The sequence below is a fragment of the Lontra canadensis genome, unplaced genomic scaffold (genome assembly GCF_010015895.1).
Source record: "Lontra canadensis isolate GAN:19392208 unplaced genomic scaffold, GSC_riverotter_1.0 scaffold84, whole genome shotgun sequence".
NCBI lineage: Eukaryota > Metazoa > Chordata > Mammalia > Carnivora > Mustelidae > Lontra > Lontra canadensis.
The window spans coordinates 5,785,868-5,808,825 of record NW_022631078.1 but is presented as its reverse complement, the minus strand read 5'-3'; the positions used below and the strand labels follow the sequence as shown (position 1 = coordinate 5,808,825).

Genomic DNA, 22,958 nt, shown 5'->3' with positions numbered 1-22,958 from the left:
GGCCCTGAACCGTCTTTCTGAAACTACACCTCCCTATTCCCCTGCTTTCCATGCAGTTTCTACTCATTCTTTAAAAGGCAGCTCAAGCTGTTCCTCCTCCAGGAAGTCACCCCAGGTCACCACGACTGGAACGTGTGCTGTCCAAGCCACTTCTCTAGCCCTGAGCCCATGCTGCCTTTTTCATGGCTGCATACGCCTTGTCTTTACATGAACTAGCCTGTGAGCCCCTTGAGGGCAGCCACCGAGTCTTAAAACAGAAGATGTAGCAAACATGTTAACCGCTGGTGATTTGGCACTTTCGTGGCCATTCCCTTCCCTTTCTCCTGCTGGCCACGTGAGGCAGGCAGGCACAGGTTATGATCCCCCCCAACCCCGGCAGATGGGGAAACGGAGCTCAGAGAAGCTACGCGACCGCTCACAGTCACACAGCGAGCTAGCAGGAGGGCCCGGACAGAGCTGGTTCCTCCACTGTCCAGCTCTGTCCTTGTCCCAGTACCCCCTGCAGTCTCCCACATCCCAAACCTTGTCTATGGAGAGTGACGGCCAATACTTGCTGATTATAATCTTTCATTTCCGTCCCTGGATACAGCACTGCTGCCACAGTGACTTGGTGTTTCTTTGTTGAAACAGGCCCCACAGCAGACGGCCCCCTGGGCTGGAAAGAGCGGGAAGTCAGTCACATTGGCCAGGTCCCAGCGGAGCCCTTGCCCTCCCTTCACGAGCTGTGTAACCTTGGGAAGCTCCCCCACCCCGTGAGGGACCGGGCAGCATTCTGGGGCTCTCCAATTAGATGCTGGGATACTTTTTATTATTTTTATTATTTAGTAGGCCTTTAAGGCTTTGTGAGAAAACAGCCTGTAAGCTCAGTAACGACTCGGCTGCCTCCCCCCACAGGAAGGGGGGCGTGGAATTCCTGTGCGGAGGAGCCCAAGGCCAGCACCTTCACCGCTCACCACCTGCAGCACCGAGAGAAATGGGTTTACTTGTTCTCCAAGGTTAAACAGGGCCTCTGCCGACCTTGGGGAAGAGGTCAATCGTAACACTCAGCCACATCGAAACGAATGAAGTCCGCCACGTGAAAGCCGTCCACGTTCTCCGTGGTCTCGTGCTCTCCCCACCACGCCGGGAGCGGCGATCGCCCCTGGCCTGGAGGCTGGAGGGAGGGCCACCGCGGCAGTGTGGGACGTTCAGCAAGAGGGTGAGAAAGAGGTGACACGGGGACGTTGGGTGAGTGTTGGGGTATGGGGGCCTGAGGAGGCGGGCTCTGCTCCGGCCTGGGCGCTGTCAGGAAGGGGGCACCCCAGCAACTCTCATCCGGGGCCCCCGGCTGGCTCAGTCGGTTCAGCATGTGACTCTTGATGTCGGGGTCATGAGTTCGGGCCCCACACTGGGCACAGAGCTTACTTAAAACAAAACCAAAACCAAACCTTCGCCCACAGGGAGGGGCCTGAGCAGGCCGGGCAGGGAGGTTTGGTCCTTCTGTGGCCTGAATGATGTTCGCGCTGTCGTCCGCATTCGGGGATGACCGAGGGGCCTTGTCTGGTGTTGGTATCTTGTACTGTTGTTTACCTTCTGAGTGAGGACCCCAAGCTGTGAGGAGTAGGCCCACTCCCAGCTGCCAGGGCCACTTCCTGCTCTTCAGGGGCAATGTCAGAGGACAGAAGTCACCGGGTGTCCCCAGCTGGGACAGCTCCTGGTACCCGCATCTTAAGATGTCTTCTCCTCACCACTGGCTGGCTGGCTGTGGACGCCCAGGCTAGCAGGGTCTAAGGCCAGGACAGAAGGAGAATGAGGCAGCCACAGGCCTCTGCTCCGTGTGTGTGTGTGTGTGTGTGCACGCACGCGCGTGTTGGGGGGTGGCACCTGGAACTCAGCAGTCCAGCTCGCTGTTCCAGCCACTATGGGAATCAGGCCTGGGTGTGAGCTGAGGTGGCTGGGCCTTGCCCAGAGTCCTCAGCCACAACAGGGGAGGGCCCCCCCAGGCAGGAGGGAGCCCCCATGGTTCCCTCTCCCCAGGAGGCATCCGGCTACCAGCAGCTGATGCCTCAGGTGTGCTCTTGGGAGAAGCAGCTCAAGGGGAGTGGTGGGGAGAGGACCTGGAGGCAAATGGGGGACAGGGGAAGGAGCAGAGGCAGAGGTGACACTGGGGACCAAATGCAGGAGACAGAAATCACAAAGACTCAGTTGGAACTGGCAGGTGAGGGAGGGGGAAGCACTGAGAACGGCCTGAGTCTGACACCAGAGGCACCAAGCACCGGCAGGGCCTGGACGGTCCAGGTCACAGGCATCGTGGGGCCATTACTGCCCGGTAGGCAGGGAGTCCCCAGCAACCCGTCCCAGCAATCATATTCACGCATAGTGATCATTTTATCCAAAACCCCCCAGAAAACCCTGCTTTTCTCTGAAGCATCTGACTTGGCCGGACGCTGAAGTGAGAGCTAAGCAGAGAATGGGGCTGCTCCTGGCTGGGACTGGGGCCACCGGGTGGGGCAGTGGATGCCTAGAGGAGAGGCAGGAGGAGTGACCCTTCCAAGGACCCACTCCAGACGACACCGGCGCCATGAGCCTTCATCGTGAGGCTGGGGCAGCAAACCTGACAGAGAACGAGGTGGGTCACTGGTCCCCAGGTGAGCTAGTCCTCTGGACCTTGCTTTTCTCTTACCCCCTTTACTGGTTTACCACGGCCACTCTAACAAATTACCACAAATTAGGTGGACTGAAACAACAGAAATTTGTTCTCTCACAATTCCGGGGGCCACGGTCTGAAGTTAAGGTGTTGTCAGTGCAGGCTCCTGCTGAGGGGGGCTTCTGGGGGGAGAGTCTGTTCTAGTCCCTCTTCCAGCTTCTGGTGGCCGCTGGCTTGCCTGGCGCTCCGTAGCGAGGGGCGGCCTCAGCCCCGTCTCTGCCTCTGTCCTCACGTGGCCTTCTCTGTGTGACTGCGTCCTCTCTTCTGATAAGGACACCAGTCATTAGACTTAGGGCCCACCCTAAACCCAAGAGGATTTCATCTTGAGATCCTTAACTCATCCGCCTACAAAGACCTATCTCCAAATATGGTCACATTCCAAGGTCCTGGGTTGGCATGAAATTTGGAGGGGCGCCATCCAACCCACTACACCGCCAAGAAGCCTCGTCATTGGTGTCCCTTGAGGTTGAGGCTCTGAAGAGGACGTCCCCGCAGAAGTAGGCCCAGGGACCAGGTCCAAAGCCCTGTGTGGCTCTGGGGGCTACGCAGCAGGTGTAGGTGCTCCGAGGAAGCTGCCGCTGCCATCCCCTGGGCCATCATCCTAGCCAAGCCTCCAGGATCCCAGTGAAGATGGCCACGAGGGCCCCACTGGCCCCTGTCACCACATCTTGTGGGGCACACCTGGATCCCCCCGCCCAAGAGGCTGCTGCCATTGGTGGTCAGTGAGGCCCACTACACATCCGCGAGGGCACACGGCCACCCGAGCCATCTGCCCGGCCACCTTTGAAGCCCCATTCAAGCTACGGCTTCTTCACCCCTGAACCCCGGAAGCAGGCGTTGCTCAGGACTTTGCAGTCTCCAAAGATCCAGAAAGAGGATGGGGGCTCTGACTGGAGTTACCAGACAGCGTGTTTACATGAGAAAAATCAAGGGAGCTGAACTTGAAAATGGAAAAAAAAAAATGTGGACAAGTGGGAGGCAGGGGAAGCCTGTGGCTCCCTGCAGGGGACCCCGTGGTCCCCTAGGTTGTTTCTGCTCAAGGAGCACCAGCCACGGGGGGAGTGAGCGGGAGATGGACCGCTTTGAATGCTCCCAGGCACAAAAGTATGGAAATGCTATTTTTAACTTAAAAGTATAGGAGATACAATATAGTTCACAGGCTGGGACAGATCAGGGAACATAAGAATACATCGTCTTCCCAAATGAGAAACAGGAAGCAAAATTGGAATTATGCTCCTGTTGCCTCAAAGGATCCTGAAATGCCCAGAGGGTGGTCGGCTTGGGCACAGCACCTGTTAAATGACACAGTGGCCACCTTGTGGGTGCCTGGTCACTGAGCAGAACCAGGTGCTGGGCCTCAAGGCAGGCTGGCCAGGGTCCCCGCAGCCGACCGTCCGAGAGCCTGATGCTGGGGAGACCAAGGGCCGGGGGCTCTGAGGAAACACCGCCCCCAGCTGGCTGGGGGAGGCATCAGAGCTGGAAATGGTCCTTGGAGGAAGACAGATGGTCCAGGGAGAGAAAAGTCAGGTGAGTTTGGGGCTGGTGGACAAAGCATGTGCGGAAGGCCTCCTGAATCCTCCCAAGGACAAGAGACTTTGCCTTTTGGGGAGTGCGTCGAAGGACCACGGCACACTAGGAGAAATGGACGCTAGTAAAAAAAAAAAAAAAAATATATATATATATATATATATATACATATATATAGATATATAAATGGCCTGAGGTGGAAGCCTGACTGGGGACAGGGTGGGGGTGGGGCTGCAGACTGAGACTGGTGGGGGGCTCGGCAGGGGTCCGGCGGGGGGGGCAGGGGAAGGAGGAGGCTGAGTGAGGAGGCTGTCAGCAGGCTTAGGGACCATGGGGTGGGGAGGGGAGACATTTAGGAAGATACTGTGGTGTTCCCAGCTTGTGCACCCACCAGGGAATACTGGGGAGCAGCCCGTTGGGGAAGCAGGCAAATGACAAATGTGCTCTGGAAAAAATAAAGTCAAACAAAAAAAGAATCCTTGTGAAAATGACCCTCAGAGTTTGGAACCCGCCCTTCCAGCGCCCATCGAAAGGGAAAAAAAATAACGGGAGCTGATAAGAAAGCAGAAAGTGTCATCCTGGACGATTCCAAAGGGGGGACCACTCCGTAATGAATAGCGTTTACAATCCACGAACTTCCGTGGCCTGCTTCAGACATCACCCGCTTCCCGCCCCTGTGTGTTCTGGAAGTGTTCGGAGGAAACATCTGCCCCAGAACATGACATCACCAATGTGACAGTCAGTGTTGGACAGAATCTCTCTAGCAGACCCCGCCTTCACCTAGCAACCTGCATGTCGGCAAACTAACAACTTCACTCCTGAGGTGACAGTGTTGCCCTTTGTGCTCAGATCGAGGTCAACGTTCCCAGCCGGGGACTCCACCCGGCTCCCAGAGACCCCGAGAACAAATCGAAAACAACACGATTGAGAAGCTGGGTTGGAGGACGTCGTGGCTGGAACAGCCGTGGGCAGGAGCCAGGGGTGGAGGCCCTCTGTCCCGCGGACTGCGCCCCTCCTGGGTCAGGAGACGCGTCAGAGCCGCAGCGCCAGTGGGGCGGGCCAGACCCGGGGCTGTGACAGTGGTGACTTCTGAAACGGATATAATTAATCTCCTTCTATACAACAACCAGCCAAGGTCCAAAGATCCCCTGGCCAGCCTCCGGACGAGCTAACAAATGGCAGAGCCAGGCTTGGAGCCCAGGTCTAACTCAAGGTCAAAGCCACACCCGCCATGAACGTTAGACCTCAGATCAGGCCATGGAGGTGGCACAATCTCAGGCTTGCAGGGACACCGCAGACTTGTCTCAAACTGCAATTCATGTGAATGCCGGCTGAGTGCCACTTGCGTCACACCTCTCTCTCTCTCTCTCTGTCCTACCACCTAAAGGGTCCTTTTCCCCAACTGGCCGTGAAACGGTGTTCAACACATGTGAGCACACAGGCACACACGACAGGACGTATAAACCGGACATGTGTTCAAACATGTATGAGGAAGACTTCTGTCAGCGTGCCATGTCCTCAGTACACCACCAGGAGACCAAACCCTATTACTAGCATCACAACAAGACAGGTGGGGAGTTTTTTTGGTTTTTGTTTTTTTTCAGGTGGGGAGTTTTTTGCTTTGCCTTTTTTTTAAAAAAAAGATTTTATCTATTTGACAGAGAGAGAGACAGGGAGGGAGAGAGAGCACGCCGAGCAGGGAGCCCGATGCGGGGCTCGATCCCAGGACCCCAGGTTCATGACCTGAGCCGAAAGCAGACGCTTAACTGACTGAGCCACCCAGGCGCCCCTCAGGTGGGGAGTTTTAAAGATAAATTCAAGACAGTGACCGAAGCAGCAGTGAACAGTGTCAAGCATGACCGTCAGGAAAAGGCTCTTTCCAGAAGGAGCCCGCCTCTCGGGGGTTACTGGCATGCATCAGTCACTCTGCCCGACTGACTCAGGGCTTCCCGGATTCTCCTCCACCTCACTCGGTGTCCAGGGCGGCTTCACGTCAGCACTGCACCCCTGGAGCTGGGCCCGGCCGCCAGCTGCCAACGACGCTTACCTCTGGTCTGCGGCATCCCCGGATGCTGACGTCCGCTGGGCCACACGGTGGGGACCGTCTGGGCCCATCTGACAGACTCACCTCCAAAATCGAAGTGACGGAAACTGATCTCTTCCGACAGCAGCGAGACAACGGCCTCTGTGAGGACAGATTACTGACACACAGTCCCGGTTGCCAGTCTTCCTCCGAGTCACAGTTAGAGGGAGTGACACCGAAACAGCTATCGGGCTAAATATCTTGCTTTCTCACAGCACCATGACTCTGTGAGACAGTCAGCTTTCGTTCTTAGTCAGCGCAGTATTTTTTTTTTTCAGCGCAGTATTTTTAAAACGTGAACACTTTGTAATAAACTCAGTTGGACTCTGAGGCTGTTAGTCTCTGGAAAGAGCTGGTTTCAGGCACTTGTGAATCGGTTCTTCCAGCCCTGATGAAATGGAAATGGGGTGTTGTGATTTATAATAAGAAATATAGGGACGTCTGGGGGGCTCAGTCGGTTAAGCGTCTGCCTTCGGCTCAGGTCGTGAACCCAGGGTCCTGGGATCGAGCCCTGCATCAGGCTCCCTGCTCCTTGGGAAGCCTGCTTCTCCCTCTCCCACTACCCCTGCTTGTGTTCCCCTCTCTTGAGTGTCTCTCTCTGTCAAATGAATAAATAAAATCTTTTAATTTAAAAAAAAAAAAGAAAGAAATAGAGATTTGGTCTCTATTCCTAAAACCCCTGTCCTTTCCTTTCCAAGAGCGACAGGGACAGCTTTTTGTTAGAATACTTAGTTTTGTCCCCCGTTCCTGAAATAGCCCCGGGTAGTAAAAGAGAAACGGGTGTCTTCTGTTATTCCTAATGAGCCCCTTTCAACCAAGCCAGTTTGCGCTGATGGCTGACCCAGTGGCTGGGGTGGGCACTTCCAGCCGCTGCCCCCCAGCTCCTGGGGAGGAGGTGGGGCTAAAGGTTGAATCAATCATCGATGGCCAATGATTTAACCAACAGATGCCATATAATGAAACCTTCACAAATCTCGAATACGGACTTTAGAGAGCTTCCAGGCTGGTCACCACCCCGGGAGGCGCTGGGAGGGCAGCGTACCGAGGGAGGGCACAGAAGCTCCCCACCCCTTCCCCCATACCTTGCCTCCTGCATCTCTTCCATCGGGCTGATCCCAGTTGCATCGTTCATGAGAAATGGGTAATCGAGCAGCTGAACGGTTTTCCTGAGTCCCGTGAGCCACTCTGGCCAAGGAATGAAGCCCTCGGTGGGGCTTGAGAAAGGTGGTGGGAACCTCCCACTTAGAGCAGGGAGGTCAGGAGTACGGGAGACAACCAGGATCGGCTTCTGAGGTTATGGGAGTGCGGGGGCATGGGGGACAGCTCTGCGGGACTGGGCCCTTCCCCGGTGGGATCAGACGCCATCTCCAGGCAGATGGTATCAAAATGGAGAGAAATCGTGGACACCCAGCACCAGCCAGAGGAGCACAGAAGGGCTGGGTGTGGGGAAAATCCCCACACATCTGGTCTCAGAGGTACTGTGTGAGAGGGGAGGAGAAGCGGGGCATCTTTTCCTCATAGGAGACTCCTTAACCTTCCAAAGAAGTGCCTTTATTTACAGCGCTTAGGAAAGGGGGGAAAAAGCTCTAGAAAAAGGAAAATTTTGGAACGGGCCCAGGTGCACTGAGTATCCGGCAGGGTCTGGCTCGCCGTCTTTCGCGGTGACTGGTGCTCACTTCCAGGTGGTGAGGACGGTTCTGCCCGAGTCTCGAGACCGGCCCCCCTTGGGCCCCAGCGACTGGCCCTGACGACTTCTCAGCTCTCGGTCAGTGCCATCGCCCTGCGCCAGCTCTTCGTCATAGCTGGAAACAGAGGATCACCTTCAGGGTTTGGCAGAAGTTGCAGCAGCACCGAGCACGGCCAATCCCGTAAATCCCACGTCGCCCAGGGAAGCAGCCTGCCCGCCCCCAACCCCCCTACATGCCTCCCGCCTGCCAGCCCACCAGACCCTGCCTGAGACACCAGAGCAGGCGGGTACAGACTTGCTAAATTACTCTGCGAACTGTTCCCGCTCCTGCCGGCGACGTTTCCTCAAGGCCTCCTACCAGGTGGAAGTCGGCAGTGACCCCCAAGGAAACATGAGACACCAGGGAGGTGAGGGAGAGGACAGATGTCTGGAAATACTCTTACACACAGCATCTGGGGGCAGGTATGACGGACCCACTTCAGATGGGGAACAGGGTGCGAATGACTCACCCGGGGGGAGGGGACCAGGACAGGGTGAGCAGGTCACCTCTGCAAGAAAGGCCAGATCGAGCACGCACCAGCTGACGCCTCCCCTGCATTGGCCCACTAGCATTCACGCGCCAGACCTGTGCGGTGTGAAAGCATGGCCTGTGTAGGACACAGAGCCTGGGCTTCTGCCTCAGAAAGGATGGAACTAGAATCGCGGATGCCGCTGCCCGATTCGGACGTCTGGGTAGTCCCTGGCTTCTCTCGCCACAGTGAGCCCCTCCTAAGGGGTCCGCGAGGCTGGAGAAATGTCACTGCACCCCCTGTGGGGCCTGGCAGGTGCAGGCTCTGGTGATGGGGTCTCCTAATCCCCCGGTGACTTCCCATCACTCTCCTGATGGATCCCCACTTTCCATCTGACCCTGGGGAGAGGTTTACTCAGTGTCCGAAGGTCTGTGGGATCAAATAAATCTCAAGACTTCAGATTCTTAATTGGGGCCTTTTAACCCTGTGGATCAAGAGCATGAAAAACATTTCTGTTCCCTAGTAAACCTCCTTCCTAGGTGTCCTTTGGTGGCCACGCCCTGAGGAGCCTCTGTAGTAAGTAGATGTTCGTGTCCAATGTGAAAGGTACGATGCTGCTCAATTAGGTTGCGTTAGCTGAATTTTGCTGACTTCTCGAAAAGGAGCTATTTCTGTTCTACATTTATTCCCAGAATCGGAATCCGCAAGCTGAGAGTAGCGTGGGGGAGAAGCTTCGGAAGCTGAAGAACATATTTGTTGCCTTGTGCTTCTGCTGGCAAATGGGGGGCCGCAAGGGAAAGGCGAGGAGGAAGAAGGCCAGTTTGCTGACTGTTACCCACATGGCAGACACTACGGGGTTTCCCTCTTCTGGAATGGGGATCAGGGCAACAACGGAGGGCCCTCCTCTCCCCTGTCTCCTTAAGGAGAGATGATGCTGCAGGGAGGACTCCCCAGGGAGGTTCTGCCTGTGGGGGTCCCTCCCCACCCCAAGGACTGCTAGAGCCCCTGACTCCCCACTCACAGGTTAGCACTCCCCATTAGCAGTCTGTTGCTGGTTCTGTGTCTCCATCACTGACCTGAGGACTGCAGTGACCCCCATCTGTCTGGCTCACAGTTCCCCCCAGCACCTCACTGCTGGGTGGGTGTGCAGGAAGAATGCACTGACGACCGGGGGGGGAGTGGGGGGAAGGACCACACAGGGCTCACCAGCCTCGCTGTGCCTGTGGCAAGCAGTGGGGCTCTGGGATGGGCTGTTCCCAGGGGTGCTGCTGGGATGGTCTCCTAGGGCCCCTTTTCATTCGAGCAGAATAACAAGGGGGTTGCAGTCACTGAAAGATTAAAGATTTATTTATTGGGACGCCTGGGTGGCTCAGTTGGCATCTGCCTTCAGCTCAGGTCATGATCCCAGGGTCCTGGGGTTGAGCCCCACCCACATCAGGCTCCTCGCTCAGCGGGGAGCCTGCTTACGTGCCTGTTCTCTCTCTCGCACAAATCAATAAATAAAAGTTTAAAAAAAAAAAGATCAGGGATGCCTGGTGGCTCAGTTGGTTAAGCGGCTGCCTTCAGCTCAGGTCACAATCCCAGGGCCTTGGGATCAAGTCCCACATCAGGCTCCTGTCTCAGTGGGGAGCCTGCTTCTCCCTCTCCCTCTGCCCCTGCTCATGTGCCCACTTCCTCTCTCTCCCTCTCCCTCTCTCTCTGTAAAATAAATAAAATCTTAAAAAAAAAAATAAAGATCAATTACCTTATTTAAAGAGGGAGAGAGTGAGTGGGGGGAGGGCCAGCGGGAGAGAGAGAATCTCAAGCAGACTCTGGGCTGAGCAGGGATCCTGATGTGGGGCTGGACCCTGCATCTCACGACCCTGAGATCGTGACCTGAGCAGAAGGCAGATGCTTCACGGACTGAGCCACCCAGGCGCGCCTGGACAGTAGGGCTTTAAAGGCTGTCCAAGCGTATACCCAGCAGCTTCAGCCCTGGGCCCTGGAGGCTGTAGACGCAGAAAGCCAGGCCGCATGGCTTGAAGGCCAGGATGGCGATCAGGGCAACAAGAGCACCTACTTCTGGGGGCCAGCACCGGCAGCATGACCTCGGGCGGCTAACTGGCACCGGGCTTCCTCCTCTTGCTTCTGGCACACTCTGGAGACCGCTGCGAGCCCCCCACGGGAGGCAGAGCACCGACGCGGTAGAAAGTCCGGGCCCTCTGTGCCCACGCAGCCGGCTACCGCTGCAGGAGGCCGTGGCTGGGAGCCAGCAACGGGCTTCCTGACCCTGAGGTCCTCTGAGCACTGGGGAGCAGGCCTGCGTGGAAGCGCCTGGATCGATCAGCTCTGTGGGGGAGCCCTCCTTACTCACAGGGGTGGGGGGTGCCGAGCGGGTTGGGGGGGTCACCTTTTTGCTTTGTCAGCTAACAGCAATGAGGCTCAGACTCTGTCTTTAACCGGAAGTGGGGTGTCTGCCGCCCTCCCCCAACAGCCCCGGGGCTCCCGAGAGCCCGGCCTGCCGCCACGCTGGCTGGTGGAAGACTGATCCCCTCAGAACTCACCGGTCACCTGCAAACCCCCGATTCCCCACCTCATCCTGGAACGTCCTCTGCACCTTCCTGCACTAAACCCCGGCTCTCCCTGAAGACACGGCTTCTCTGCCACCCCTCCAGCGGGGGTGCTTTCCCTCGTACCCGTCATGCCCCTGGGTCTGGAAGGAGCCCCCCCACAAAGCCCCCCTCCCAGGTCAGCAGGATCCACCACGTGCCTTGTGCAGTTACCTGTAACCTAATTCCTTACGATTCAGGCCCCTGGCTCACAGTTCTTGGTCAGAGCAATGACCAGACGAAGAGACCCCAATTCCCTGACCCATTGCACCCCCTCCATGACCTCGTCCTCCGCCTCAGCTCAGGCCCGTTCCCACGGCCCCCGACCTTGTTGTGTCCAGTAACCGCAATCCCACAAAGCCCGGATTGCAGACCCTCCCTCTGACCTCTGCCTCTTCTTCCCCCACTCGCACCCCTGTGCCCCAAGCCCAGCAGCCCGCAAGCACCAGGACCTCCAGTCCCCTCCCACTGCCCCCCACCGTCCTCCCCTCTCACCCTCCTCCCTGCCCGACAAGCCCCCAGTGCTGGCCACTTCCCACCCTCGGCTCACCCTGCACTTATTCACTTAACCACTGCCCGTGGCTGGAGAAAACCACCCCCCACGCTGAGTGGTCATACTCGTAGCTCCCCACCACTGCCCCGGAGGCCCCACACTGCCCTTTTGAGCTGACCCTCCACCCTCCCCGATGCTGTGCGCATACGTCAAGGGCACGCAGGGCGGAGACAGCGCCGTCAGCCGTGGGCTCTGGAGTCCAAGTCCCCACGCCCATAATGCCCGCCTGGGATCGGCGTGTGGCACACGAGGTTCACTACAAATTTCTTCCTTTGTTTTCTCGAAACGTTAAATGTGCATTTTTACTTTTACAGAAAGACTAACGTGACCCTAACACATATGCCCCTTCCATTTGGGGCACTGTTTCGTCTTTTCTCCAGCTCCCCTTCCAGACCTCGCAGCCAATACAGACAAGTGAACACGTGTCCCTTGCGCACCCTTCTCTACAACGAGCTTTCCTCCCGAAGCCCCCCAGGCCCCACCAGAGCTCCTGGGCCATGTTCTCAGCGGTCACTCACTATCCCACAGTACAAACCAATGGTACATCACTCAACCACTGTCCCCTTGACAGGCTCTCACGCTGCTCCCACTCGCGGTCACCACCAAGAGGCCACTGTACCTCTCCAAACCTTGTTTCCGCATGCGTGAGAGGGTGCTCATGACAACACTGACCTCAGGAGGTCTCTGGGGAAATGAAGCTCTGCACAATTTGGGGCATGTGGGCAGCCCTCAGCTGTCAGCAATCATCACAAACATTCTCGCCTTCCCAACTCTGTGAGATCGCTTGCAGGAGCCCCACTCAAGTGGGACACACTGAGGCTCGAAGAGCTGCAGAGAGTTCATCAGGGTCCCACAGCTCCAAGTGCTGGAGCCCAGGTGTGCGCCAGGGCTCTCTGCTCCATGGTGGCCCAGAGAAGGTAAGCCATAGAGCTCTCCTGCTCCCACCTGTTCCCACCTGCTCCCACCTGCCCCAGCGGCTCACGTGGTGCCCAGCAGGTGGCAAACACTTCATCAATATTGATCAAGCAAAAGACCGAGACAAAGCCCTAGTTTAAGACACGTTTTTCTGCCTCAACACGACCTATCCTGTAACACTGATAATAAATGAAATACTTGGCCCAAGGCAAGTCCACATGTGTAGAAAATCCACGTTGGGCCGTGGCGTCCCTCGACCCAAAACGCACAAGGACAGCTGCCCAGTCTGCCCATGGACTTACAGGATTTCGTAATTGCCGAGGACTTCCTTCGGGGGCGACTTGTTCCATTTACAGTCTGGAATCTCGCCGTTCGGGACCGCAATATTGAGAGTGTCGTTGATCAGGTTATACTTCAGGATTCGGTCGTTGGCGGTGCTGGAGGTGAGAGACGGGGACGCGTTCACCTGGGAGAGGAAAGGAACCGCGTTCTTCACTGGGACGGCGGACTCCTGCGGCGTGAACACGTGCGCTGCTGAGGAAAATGCCAGCTACCACACACTTTGGGTCAAGCTGTCATGTCATACTGTTCGTATCTAATATCCTCCAGTACTTCGTATAGGAAGGATTTTTGGATCTGTTTTCATTAGCTATTGGATGAAATATAAATAATATTGGAAACAGGCCGCGATTATGACTTGCAAATCACTTATCACACAAATAAAAATGTTAAGTGAAGGCGTGCCCAGGGGGGCTCAGTTGGTTAAGCGTCTACCTTTGGCTCAGATCGTGATCCCTTGCACTGTTGTACGTTAGCTACTCTGCTAGCAGCACAGAGACAGAGTTTGGCTGTTTGGGAGAAACTGGAGTCTAAAATCTTTGGAAAAAATGATGGGGTGCCTGGGTGGCTCAGTTGTTAAGCGTCTGCCTTCGGCTCAGGTCATGATCCCATTGTCCTGGGATCAAGCCCCACATCGGGCTCCCTGCTCAGTGAGGAGCCTACTTCTCCCTCTCCAGCTCTCCTGCACTTGTGCTCTCTCTTTCACCATCTCTCTCTCTGTCAAATAAACAAAATCTTTTTAAAAAAATGTCAAGTGACTGTAGGTCACAAATACAACTTCCGTGTCTACCTGTGTGATGAGCTCTGTCTCAAGTATTGAAAGCTCCCCCCCACCCCTAGATTTGCTGGAATCAGTGAACCAGATCACCCTGACCAAGCAGCATCGTGGGGTTGGAGTAAAAAGTAATGCCCCCCCTTTGAGTAGTCTCTGTACTCAACATGGGGCTCGAACTCAAGACCCCGAGATCAAGAGTCGGATTCTCTACCTACCGACTGAGCCGCCCACGTATCCCAGGGGGCCCCTTTTTGGCGAAGGGAATAATTATGTCACCAACAAAGCAATATTCTGCCAAATTAGGAACCCATCTGAAAGACAGAAAGTTAGTCCCCTAAGGTCCCTGAGCTGCTAAGCAATGTCAAACGTCCACAGGTTAAAATGCACTTACTGTGTGGAGAGACCCACAGGACCTCAGTTACAACCTACTTACTCTTACTTTAGGCACAGCTGTAACGCTCTTGGTTAGCTGTTCCCTCAGCCTCGGGAGAGCGGAGCAGCAAGTCTGCAGTGGTTCAGGTTTCTCCCGAACAGCCAGACTCTGTCTCTGAGCTGCCAGCAGAGTGGCAAACGAACAACAGTGAAAGGGACTGTACGAACCTCAGGCGCCCTTGGAATTACTATGCTCCCATACCAGAACGCCAAAATTATCATAAGTATGCTAAAATTAAGGTCTGTTATTACGTTACAGTGTTATTCACAATTACGATCTAGCTCGTCAAGGAAAGCTTGACTTCCATTCAAGTTACTTTTTTTTTAATGGGAAAAAAATGCTCCATAGCACAATGGGTTGCACAGTGGACTTTGAAAATGTTAAAAGAGAACACAGAAACATTTCATATGTGCACCTGCAAATCCCTCTCTATCTCTACATATATCTCCATGCACGCCCAACCCCCACCCCCCCACCCCGCCAACAGTTTTGGCAGATAACAAGTAGCCTGGAAAATACTGTTCCAGAACAGTTTGCTCTCTGATGAGGCGGCTCTCCCAGCAGCTTCCTGTAAGGGCTCCCACTGCACTTCCCTACAAGGGACCACTCACTATGACCTCCTTTTGAGACTCAACTTTCCTGGCTCAAAATGGGACTGAGCTAAAGGACGTGAGCCACCTAGCTTGGCCAGTGCTCGGGGGACAAGGACACACAAGGAGACAAACCAACGGAACAGACGGCCCTCGTCCTCATGGCATGTGTCCCCTGAGCCCCAAGCCCCTCTCTGGCCACAGAGCAAAGCAGGGCAACCCCAGCAAGGTAGGCTCTGGGCCTCAGGCGTGTCCGCCAGCGCCCATGGCGGCTGAGGCAAGCATCGCCCAGGCCTGTCGCCAGGGAAACGATGTGTGCCCCAAGGCCGGCCACAGCCACAGTCCGTGCACGCCTCGAAAGAGGCAGAGGGATCCACTCCCAAAGTATGCCTCAGCGACGGCAAGATAATATCCCTTATCTCTGGCCGGTAGGCTACCGCCTCCCACAGGCTTCCGGGTCTGGGAGCTCCTTTCCTGAATAGCAACAATGTCCTCATGAGGATAGGACAGGGCCTCCAGGGCACGACGTGTCCGGAAGCACCCGGGAGCACCATGGCACTGAGCTCGGCTGAGTGATCCGGGCTCAGCGCCAAGAGATGGGGAGTGGCTCCCTGTCCACCTGCAAGCTTGTGGCGCCTGCGCACCGACCCGTTCCACCTCCTCAGCAGCATCGGCCCGGGGCCTGCCCAGAGGCTCCAGGGCGAAATGGGCAGAGGCAGCTGCTGGGGCTGCAGCCGCAAGGTTACCTCAATCAACCAGGGCTTCAGCTTGTCGTCGATGATGATGTCGTACCCGTAGCACTCGAAGCAGTGTTTGTCGTTGTTCATCACCGGCTACAAGAGAGGAAGCGGCTTGCGTGGTGGCCCAAGGAGGCCTGGCTGACAACACCAGCAGAGAGGCCACAGGCGGTGGGGCCCCGTGACCTCCTGGCGGTGCTGGGTGCAGGAGTCTCACTGCCCAGGCCAGCGCGCCTTCCTCCACCCCCAGGGCTACCCTCCCTCCCTGCCAGTTCCTCCCCCTCCTCGGCTCAGACTCGGAAACTGCACTCAGCCGCCGACAGGCGACATCCCGAAGCAATCACGGGGGTCTCCGGGCCTCACTCATCTGAGGCCTGATCTGAGCAGCGGCGTCTCTGTCCACGTAGGACTGTCCCCGGAGCGGACACAAGTCTGGCTCCACAGCCGGCACACAGAGTTCAGCCTGTGCAATCTCTCATCGCAAACACACGGACGCTATCCACCAGGCTGCCAGGCCCTTCTCGGGCCCTTAAGGATGCGGGGTGCCCGGTCATGAACCTCTGCTCTCCGTGACAAGTCAATGCATTTACTGCTGAATTTTGGATTTTCTTTTCAATGTTCAATTCTCCTTCATAAACTGGTCTCCGGGTACATCAGAAACCTTGCTGGCCGCTCACAGTGCGGATTCCCAGGCCCAGCCCCGCCTGCCTGGATCAAAACCAGTGGGAAGGCCCAGCAAGCAGCTACGTCCCGTGTGCCCTGGGGACCCTCGTGCACCCCACAGTGAGAGCAGCACACAGACACGACAGCAAGGCCTTTTTAAGCCTTAGTGGGTGTGTTGGCTCTACTTTGAACACTGGACTTAGAACTCAAACTCCTGAGGGGAGACAGGCCAGTCCAGCCTGACCCTCTGGAGGAAAACCAGGCAGGGGTCGGGAGGCAGTGGAGTCAGTGGAACTGCATCTCCCCGGAGAGCTTGGGGTGCGACCCCTCCCCGGCCACTGCCCACCCCACTGTCCCAGCAGCCTCTGCAGGACAGGAAGTTGCTAACTCTCCAACCCCCAGCCCGCTGTCTCCCAGTTCCACAGAGAAGGCCTCCGAGGCTCTGAGGAGGGCATCCACTCCACACAGGACATGCTGTCTAGTCCCCGGGCCAGGCCGAGTGCCCTCAGGTCCCACAGCCGTAGGGCAGTCTGTCGGGGGCCCCCTCGGCAGGCCTGGGCCCCAATGCCTGTCCCTGCACGTCCATGCTCCGGGGCTGAGCCTCCATTTCACTATAAGTCACAGGTGCCGAGCATCTGGGAGCCACACGTGAAGCTCTGAACACAGCGGCCCACGTGCCGGTGGCCCGGGGTCGACTCCTTTCCCTTTCCCTCAAAAACACGCCCATCTGCTTTGAACAGTAAAATAAGACACAAACAAAAAACACAAACCAGCCAACAAATAGCAGACTTGAGGCAACAAACAGAGAGGCGGTGTCCGGATACCCACGATGTCACAGAGCCGGAGGCCGAAATACCGGGAGGCCACCGCAAGGCCACCCCTGACCGCCCGCTCACGCCGAAGTACGCCTCCTGCATCCACGGGCCCAGGGGAGCTGCCGGGAACCCAGTGGGACTCGTCTGGCCCCTGACGCGCCCCACGCAGCACCTCTCTGGAAGCTGGGCCCGAAGCCGCCTCAGCCTCCGGCAGACACGTGCACACGAGGGAGGTGAGCCCGTAAAGACAAGTCTTTGTGGCAAGAAAACAAGCATCCCCGCTGCCGGCACCTGGCGGCTCTCCGCTCACAGGCCCCGCCCAGTGCCCCCCGGCTGGCCACCCACCGCCACGGCCCGGCACCCACCGCCACGGCCTTCAGCGACTGCACGATGATCCAATGGATCTCGTCGAACAGCTTGCCGGTCACCTCCTTGCCGCGGGTGCTCTCCAGGTACAGCCGCAGGTTGCTCACGGTCCACTTGCCCCCGTGGATGTGGTTATAGTCTTCCTGGTGACAGCAAAGGGCACAGTGTCCCAGGCCATGCATCCTGAGAAATCTAGCACCTGCTCGTCCCCCTAGAACATGTGCTGGTGCCCCCTATATGGGGATGTTTTATTTTTTAATTTTTATTTTATTTTATTTTTAAAGATTTTATATATTTATTTGAAAGAGAGAGAGAGCACGAGAAGGGGGTGGGTCAGAGGGAGAAGCAGACTCCCTGCCAAGCAAGGAGCCCGATGTGGGACACGATCCCAGGACTCCAGAATCATGACCCAGGCTGAAGGTAGTTGCCCAAACAGCTGAGCCACCCAGGCACCCTGGGTATGTTTCAAACTACTCACCTCTAGTACTTAACACTCACGATTAGTAATCCACGCCTTGTGGTGCATGCTGCAGAGTGCCACCCAGATCCCAAGTTTGAGCCCAGACACTCTTCTGGCAGAAACCCTCTCTGGAGCCACCCGTGGCTAATGGGAGCAGCCCAGTGCAGGGCCCCTTAGTCCCTGATCCATCGCGGGTGGCTCTGCAGGACGGCCCAGTTCCAGGCATCCCACAGCAGCTGCATCCCAGCTCGACTCTCCCTCCGCCCTGTCTGGACTCCCCCACCAGTGCTGCCCCAGCAGACCCCCTGTGCACTCATCTCTGCCTGCAAGTCTGCTTCTAAAGAAGCCGCACGCCAGCACCGGGCACTGTGGTCCAAGAGCACTACCCACGTGACTCCTCACGACGTCCCATCCGTGGGTAGGAGCCTCAGGGTCAGAGGGCTTATGTGACTGCCCCGAGCTTCCACCCAGGCCGTGAGGCAGCTGGCACCGAGCCCAGCTTTCTCACCCTCAACCACTGCTCTTTCCATGCCTCTGACCCCAAACACTGACTCTCTACCCAAGGCTCTCTTTTGGAGACAAAAAGCTAGAAAACCCTGAAGTACATCAGGAGGTTATGAGACCAGGTTTCGTTTCCCTAAGTATAAAGATGAGAAGTGGGGACAAGGGGTACCTGGGGGGCTCAGTCGGTGAAGTGCCTGTCTTCGGCTCGGGTCATGATCCTGGGGTCCTGGGATCGAGCCCCGCACTGGGCTCCCTGCTCAGCGGGGAGACTGCTTCTCCCTCTCCCTCGCCCTCCGCTCATGCGCTCTCTCTCACAAAATTAAATAAATAAATATTTTAAAAGCTCTAGAGGTATAAAGTATCTACAACAAAACACTGCCTTACACACGCGTAGATATAAAAAGCAGGGAACGTCTCCTGCTTTATGAACATCAGGAACATTATTTTATCAGATTTATTTCAGAACACTTAATCAGTCAATCTGCAAACACTGCCCACGTCCAGGTGCACGCCTCCTCTTTCCATCCCCTTCTCTGCCTGCTGGATCCATCTGCCTCCTGGTGGGCCTCCCACCCACACGCCTGCACCCCTACCCCAGCCCCGAGGCCTCCCTTGTCATCGGTCCTTTGCCATCTGCCTCCCCTGCTCTCCCTTGAACTTCTGAGGGTGGGGATGCCCCTTTGCGGTCTCTGACCCAGGCACCGGGCTGAGCTCTGCACCCCGGGATGCCGGTGGGTGCACTCGACGGACAACTTGAGCATTTCGGTGTCTGGTGCCACATCTGCCCTTCACGCAAAGTCTAAATGAGAGCCATGCGAGGCTGCTACTCAGGAATGAAACTCAAAGTCAGCACTTTCTCACGTTCCCAAGCAAAGCATTTACAAATAGAACCTCTGGCACATTGCTGAGATGCTAAGCTAACAGGCCTGCCCTCTGCTCTCTCCTTCCGTGGATTAAAAAAAAAAAAAGGCTTCTGTTTCTTATTGGTGAACTCAGCTGACTGGTGTCCTGAGAAGGCCCATCGAATGGGGCCCTCCCAATGTCACTGTGGCTCCCCAGCGCCCGCACTCCCCCGCCCCCGCGGATTAGCTAGCCAACGCGCTCAGGAACACCCAGTGGACTTAGGTCGGCGCTGTCATGTCCCAGCCCACTCCCAGACCTCGCTAATGTGCGACTTGGCGACAAAGGGCCTGATGTCACTGCTCAGCTTTCTCCAAATAGCTGACCAGTTCTGTGCCGCGTTCCACGAGACTCATCTTCCTAATTCTTACAAATAAGGTTCTGGCCAAGCCATCCTTGCTCCTCTAACCTTGAACGTGTGACAGTGGTGCTCACCAGTCTGCTCTCAGGGGGACCTGCTCGGCGGTGAATCAGGGTCCGCTTTACCCAGAAGACCGGCGAGGCCCTCAGTAAATGGTGACCAGCAACGTAATACCAGGGGTCCTGCTGGCAGATGAGGTGCCCCAGGGAGGCCGGGGTGACTTGCCCAAGTCACATGGAGGGTAAGGGATGGACGGGGGATAGAGCCCAGACTGGTCTGACCAAACCTTTCAGTAGGTTCTCCAAAAAAGCTTGTTTTCTATCAACACTTACCCTCTTTCCACTCAAATAACATTTAAAAAAGGACCTAGGTACAAAGCTTCCAATCAAGCAAGATCCAAACAGAAGAATCTCTCATAAGGAAATGAGACCTTCCGACCATTTTTGTTAGGACCCGAGGAAAGGCCCAAAGTCCACACAGAACCTGCGTCCTGCGTCCCGGCCCTCGCTGACCTCACTCCGCCACCCATGCTCTGGGGGTTCCAGCCACCCTGACCTGCTCACAGCCCCTGCAGTGCTCCTTCCTGCCACGGGGCCCGGCCCATGCTGTCCCCTCTGCCCCAAAACCCTTTCCCGACCTGGGTCAGCCCCGCTCACACGGCGGGTCTCTGCTCAGACACCACTCCACTGCTGCACGGAGGGCTTCTCCAGCCGCCTGGATGAGGGACCCCTTCATCCCAAGCTCTTCTAGACGTGCATTCTCTGGTCTCAGAGCGCACATCTCGGTTCATGATTACGCAGTCCTCGACACCTATCTCCCCCTGACAGGCCCAGGCTCCTTGAGGAGGGACCAAGCGAGTTTCTGCCCATCGGTGTAGCCCGGGCGCTCAGCACGGGACCAACCGAGACAGGCGCTCAGCGAGTCATGTGCCCCCTCCCACCACTCCACGAGGGAGGGGCATCACCGCCTTTTATAAATGAGAAACCCACGCTAGGCTCGGAGACTCAGCTTGCCCCAGGTCACGGGACCAGAAACACAGGGCTTGACCTCGGGCCTTTCTTTCTCCATGAGCCCCCGAACCGAGGCTGTGCCAGAGCATCTGGAATTCCACCCCTGTGACCACCTGCCCTCTCTGGCAAATAGAAAGAAACCCACACAATGGGCCCATTTCCTCCAGCTCGAGAGAGGGACGCACTTACCCCGTGTTTCTGAATGGCGACGTTGGTGAGATGAACGAACATGTTGTCTAGCTCGCTGGTGCTCGGCGTGTACTTCACGGTGCAGAAGCGGCAGAATCCGAGCTTATACCTACGTGGGAAGGGAGACTACGTCAACACTCTGAGGAGAAGCATCAGGAAAACACAAGGCTGTGGGGCGCCTGGGTGGCTCAGTCGGTGAAGCGTCTGCCTTCGGCCCGGATCATGCTCTCAGGGTCCTGGGGTCGGGCTCCCTGCTCAGCGGGGGAATCTGCTTCTCCCTCTCCCTCTGCCCCTCCCCTGCTCCTGCACTTTTCTCTCTCTCAGATAAATAAAACCTTAAAAATATATGTATATAGAATACATTGTTCCCTTTAAAGAGCCCCTGTTTTTGGTTTTAAGCCTTTTAATTTTTTTATTGCTATTATTTTGGGGGGTTTTAAGCCTTTTTCAAGAAGAGCTTCTTTTTTATTTTCTATTGTTCTTTTTAATAACCGTCCTACTAAGATATAATTCACATGCCACAGAACTCCTTCACCTAGCTAGAGCACACAGCTCAGTGGTTCTTGGTACCCTCAGAGGTGTGTGACAATTGCCACTCGATTTCCCGCGTTCGTCACCCCACAGAGAAAGCCTGGGACCATTAGCAGTCACCCCCCAAGCCAGGGCTGGGCCAACGCCGAGCTGCCTTATGTCTCTGAGGAGTGGCCTACCCTGGGCGGTCAAAGCTCCAGGCAAAACGCTGGTGGCCCTTACATGTAGCAGCGCAGCGGGCGGTACGTGGACACCAGGACATACAAGCGGAGGTCAAACTTCCTCCCGCCAATGAGCAGTGGGTTGTTGATGTAGAGGGAGATCACGTAGGCTTCCTTGGTAGACTGAGTCACGAACCTGAACATGTCAGAGAAGGTCAAAGTTAGATGCAAAGACCAAAGGTTGGTAACAAGCTTCTGCCACTCATTAAGTGAGAGGCTGGTATGTCGGGGAGAAAACAGGGTCAGGTGGATCCATGGAAGAGCCCCCGAGCCTATGCCCTGCCCCCAGAGGACAATGCCAGCGGCCCCTGGAGCCCACCAGGGACATGCTCCCTGGACCCGACCCATGAGGGGGTCAGCAGTGTGCACTCGGACTTAAATTCTCTGCACGAGGAGAAGGTGACCCTGTCACTCCTGAGAACCCTGACAGTGAGCCACCAGCCCCCAGGAGAGGATCACTGTCCAGCACTGACAAGCAGGTCAGGACCCTCAGAGACTAGGGGAGGCCCAGGCAAAAAACTGGTACCCTCAGTTCCAAGGAGCCCTCAAACCCCGGGCAGAGAGCTGACCTGACACAGCCTAGCACCACCCCCACTGACTGCACACCCTCCTGTGTGCCTCGCACGGGTTCACTTGTTCCATCCCCATCTTGTCCCCACAGGGGTGGTGCTGTTGGCGTCCGCCGTCTACCCGGATGAGGCATGTAAGCGTCTACCGAGACAAAACGTACTCAGTAAGTGTAGACAGGGATTTGAAGCCACGTACGCTGGGCCCAGATCTTAAGTGGATACTTTACTACCTCAGAAGTCCAGTACTGAGTGGGTCTCACAGAAACTTCCAGAACAAAGAACAGTCCACAAGGGTCCCGGCTCCTGGGACCGTATGCTGGTTCACACACTACTTCCCTTTGCAACTTGCCTCAGGTGGGATCCTACAATCATCACACGACGGCAGCCACGGAACCCTGCTGTGGTGCCCGCCATGTGGCGAACGCCATACACCTACAGAAGCAAGCAAGGGTCCCCGGCCGCCAGGCAAGACTGACCAGGTGGCCCGGAACTCCCAACTCGGAAGCCCCCTGGATGGGTGGGCCCTGCACTCACGAAGACGTCTTGCTGTCCCGGGACCACTTTTTGATCTGCGAGAGCTTGTTGATCAGAAAGATGCCCTTCCCCTGGGCTTTGCCGCAAGGTTTCATGATCCAGGTGCTGGAGGGGCTCTTCCTGAACTCTTCCACGAACAGGTTGTAGTCGGCGGGCAGCATATAGGTGACTGGAACAAAGTCTGAAAGGGGAAGCAGAAGGGACAGCAGTGGGTGAACCACCCCAACGTGCCCACGGGCAGAGACACATGGCCCCTGCCTTTTCTGCGGATGCTTCACGCCCCCTGCCACCCCGCCCCCCCGCCAGGATCATAAGGACAAGCCCTCTGCCATTCAATTCCTGCAGGATAACCTTATCACCTCTGTGCTAAGCCCTTCGCAAACCTTTAATCCCCACAGCCCCCTGTGGGCTAG

General features: G+C 56.4%; 1 protein-coding gene across 3 annotated transcripts in view; it reads right to left on the bottom strand.

Annotated features, from left to right (window-relative positions):
- Positions 1–7,825: 7,825 nt before the first annotated feature.
- The window catches only part of TTLL1 (tubulin tyrosine ligase like 1), a 30,170-nt gene continuing 15,037 nt past the window's right edge, over positions 7,826–22,958 (bottom strand). For all 3 annotated transcript variants that reach the window (XM_032882832.1, XM_032882833.1, XM_032882834.1), the window contains 7 exons: positions 22,546–22,726; positions 21,444–21,578; positions 20,691–20,799; positions 17,266–17,409; positions 15,432–15,518; positions 12,851–13,014; positions 7,826–8,098 (listed from right to left, as the gene is read on the bottom strand). In XM_032882832.1, coding sequence (XP_032738723.1) covers positions 7,969–8,098; positions 12,851–13,014; positions 15,432–15,518; positions 17,266–17,409; positions 20,691–20,799; positions 21,444–21,578; positions 22,546–22,726 — 950 coding nt within the window. In that variant the 3' untranslated portion in view covers positions 7,826–7,968. The remainder of the gene's footprint in view (positions 8,099–12,850; positions 13,015–15,431; positions 15,519–17,265; positions 17,410–20,690; positions 20,800–21,443; positions 21,579–22,545; positions 22,727–22,958) is intronic.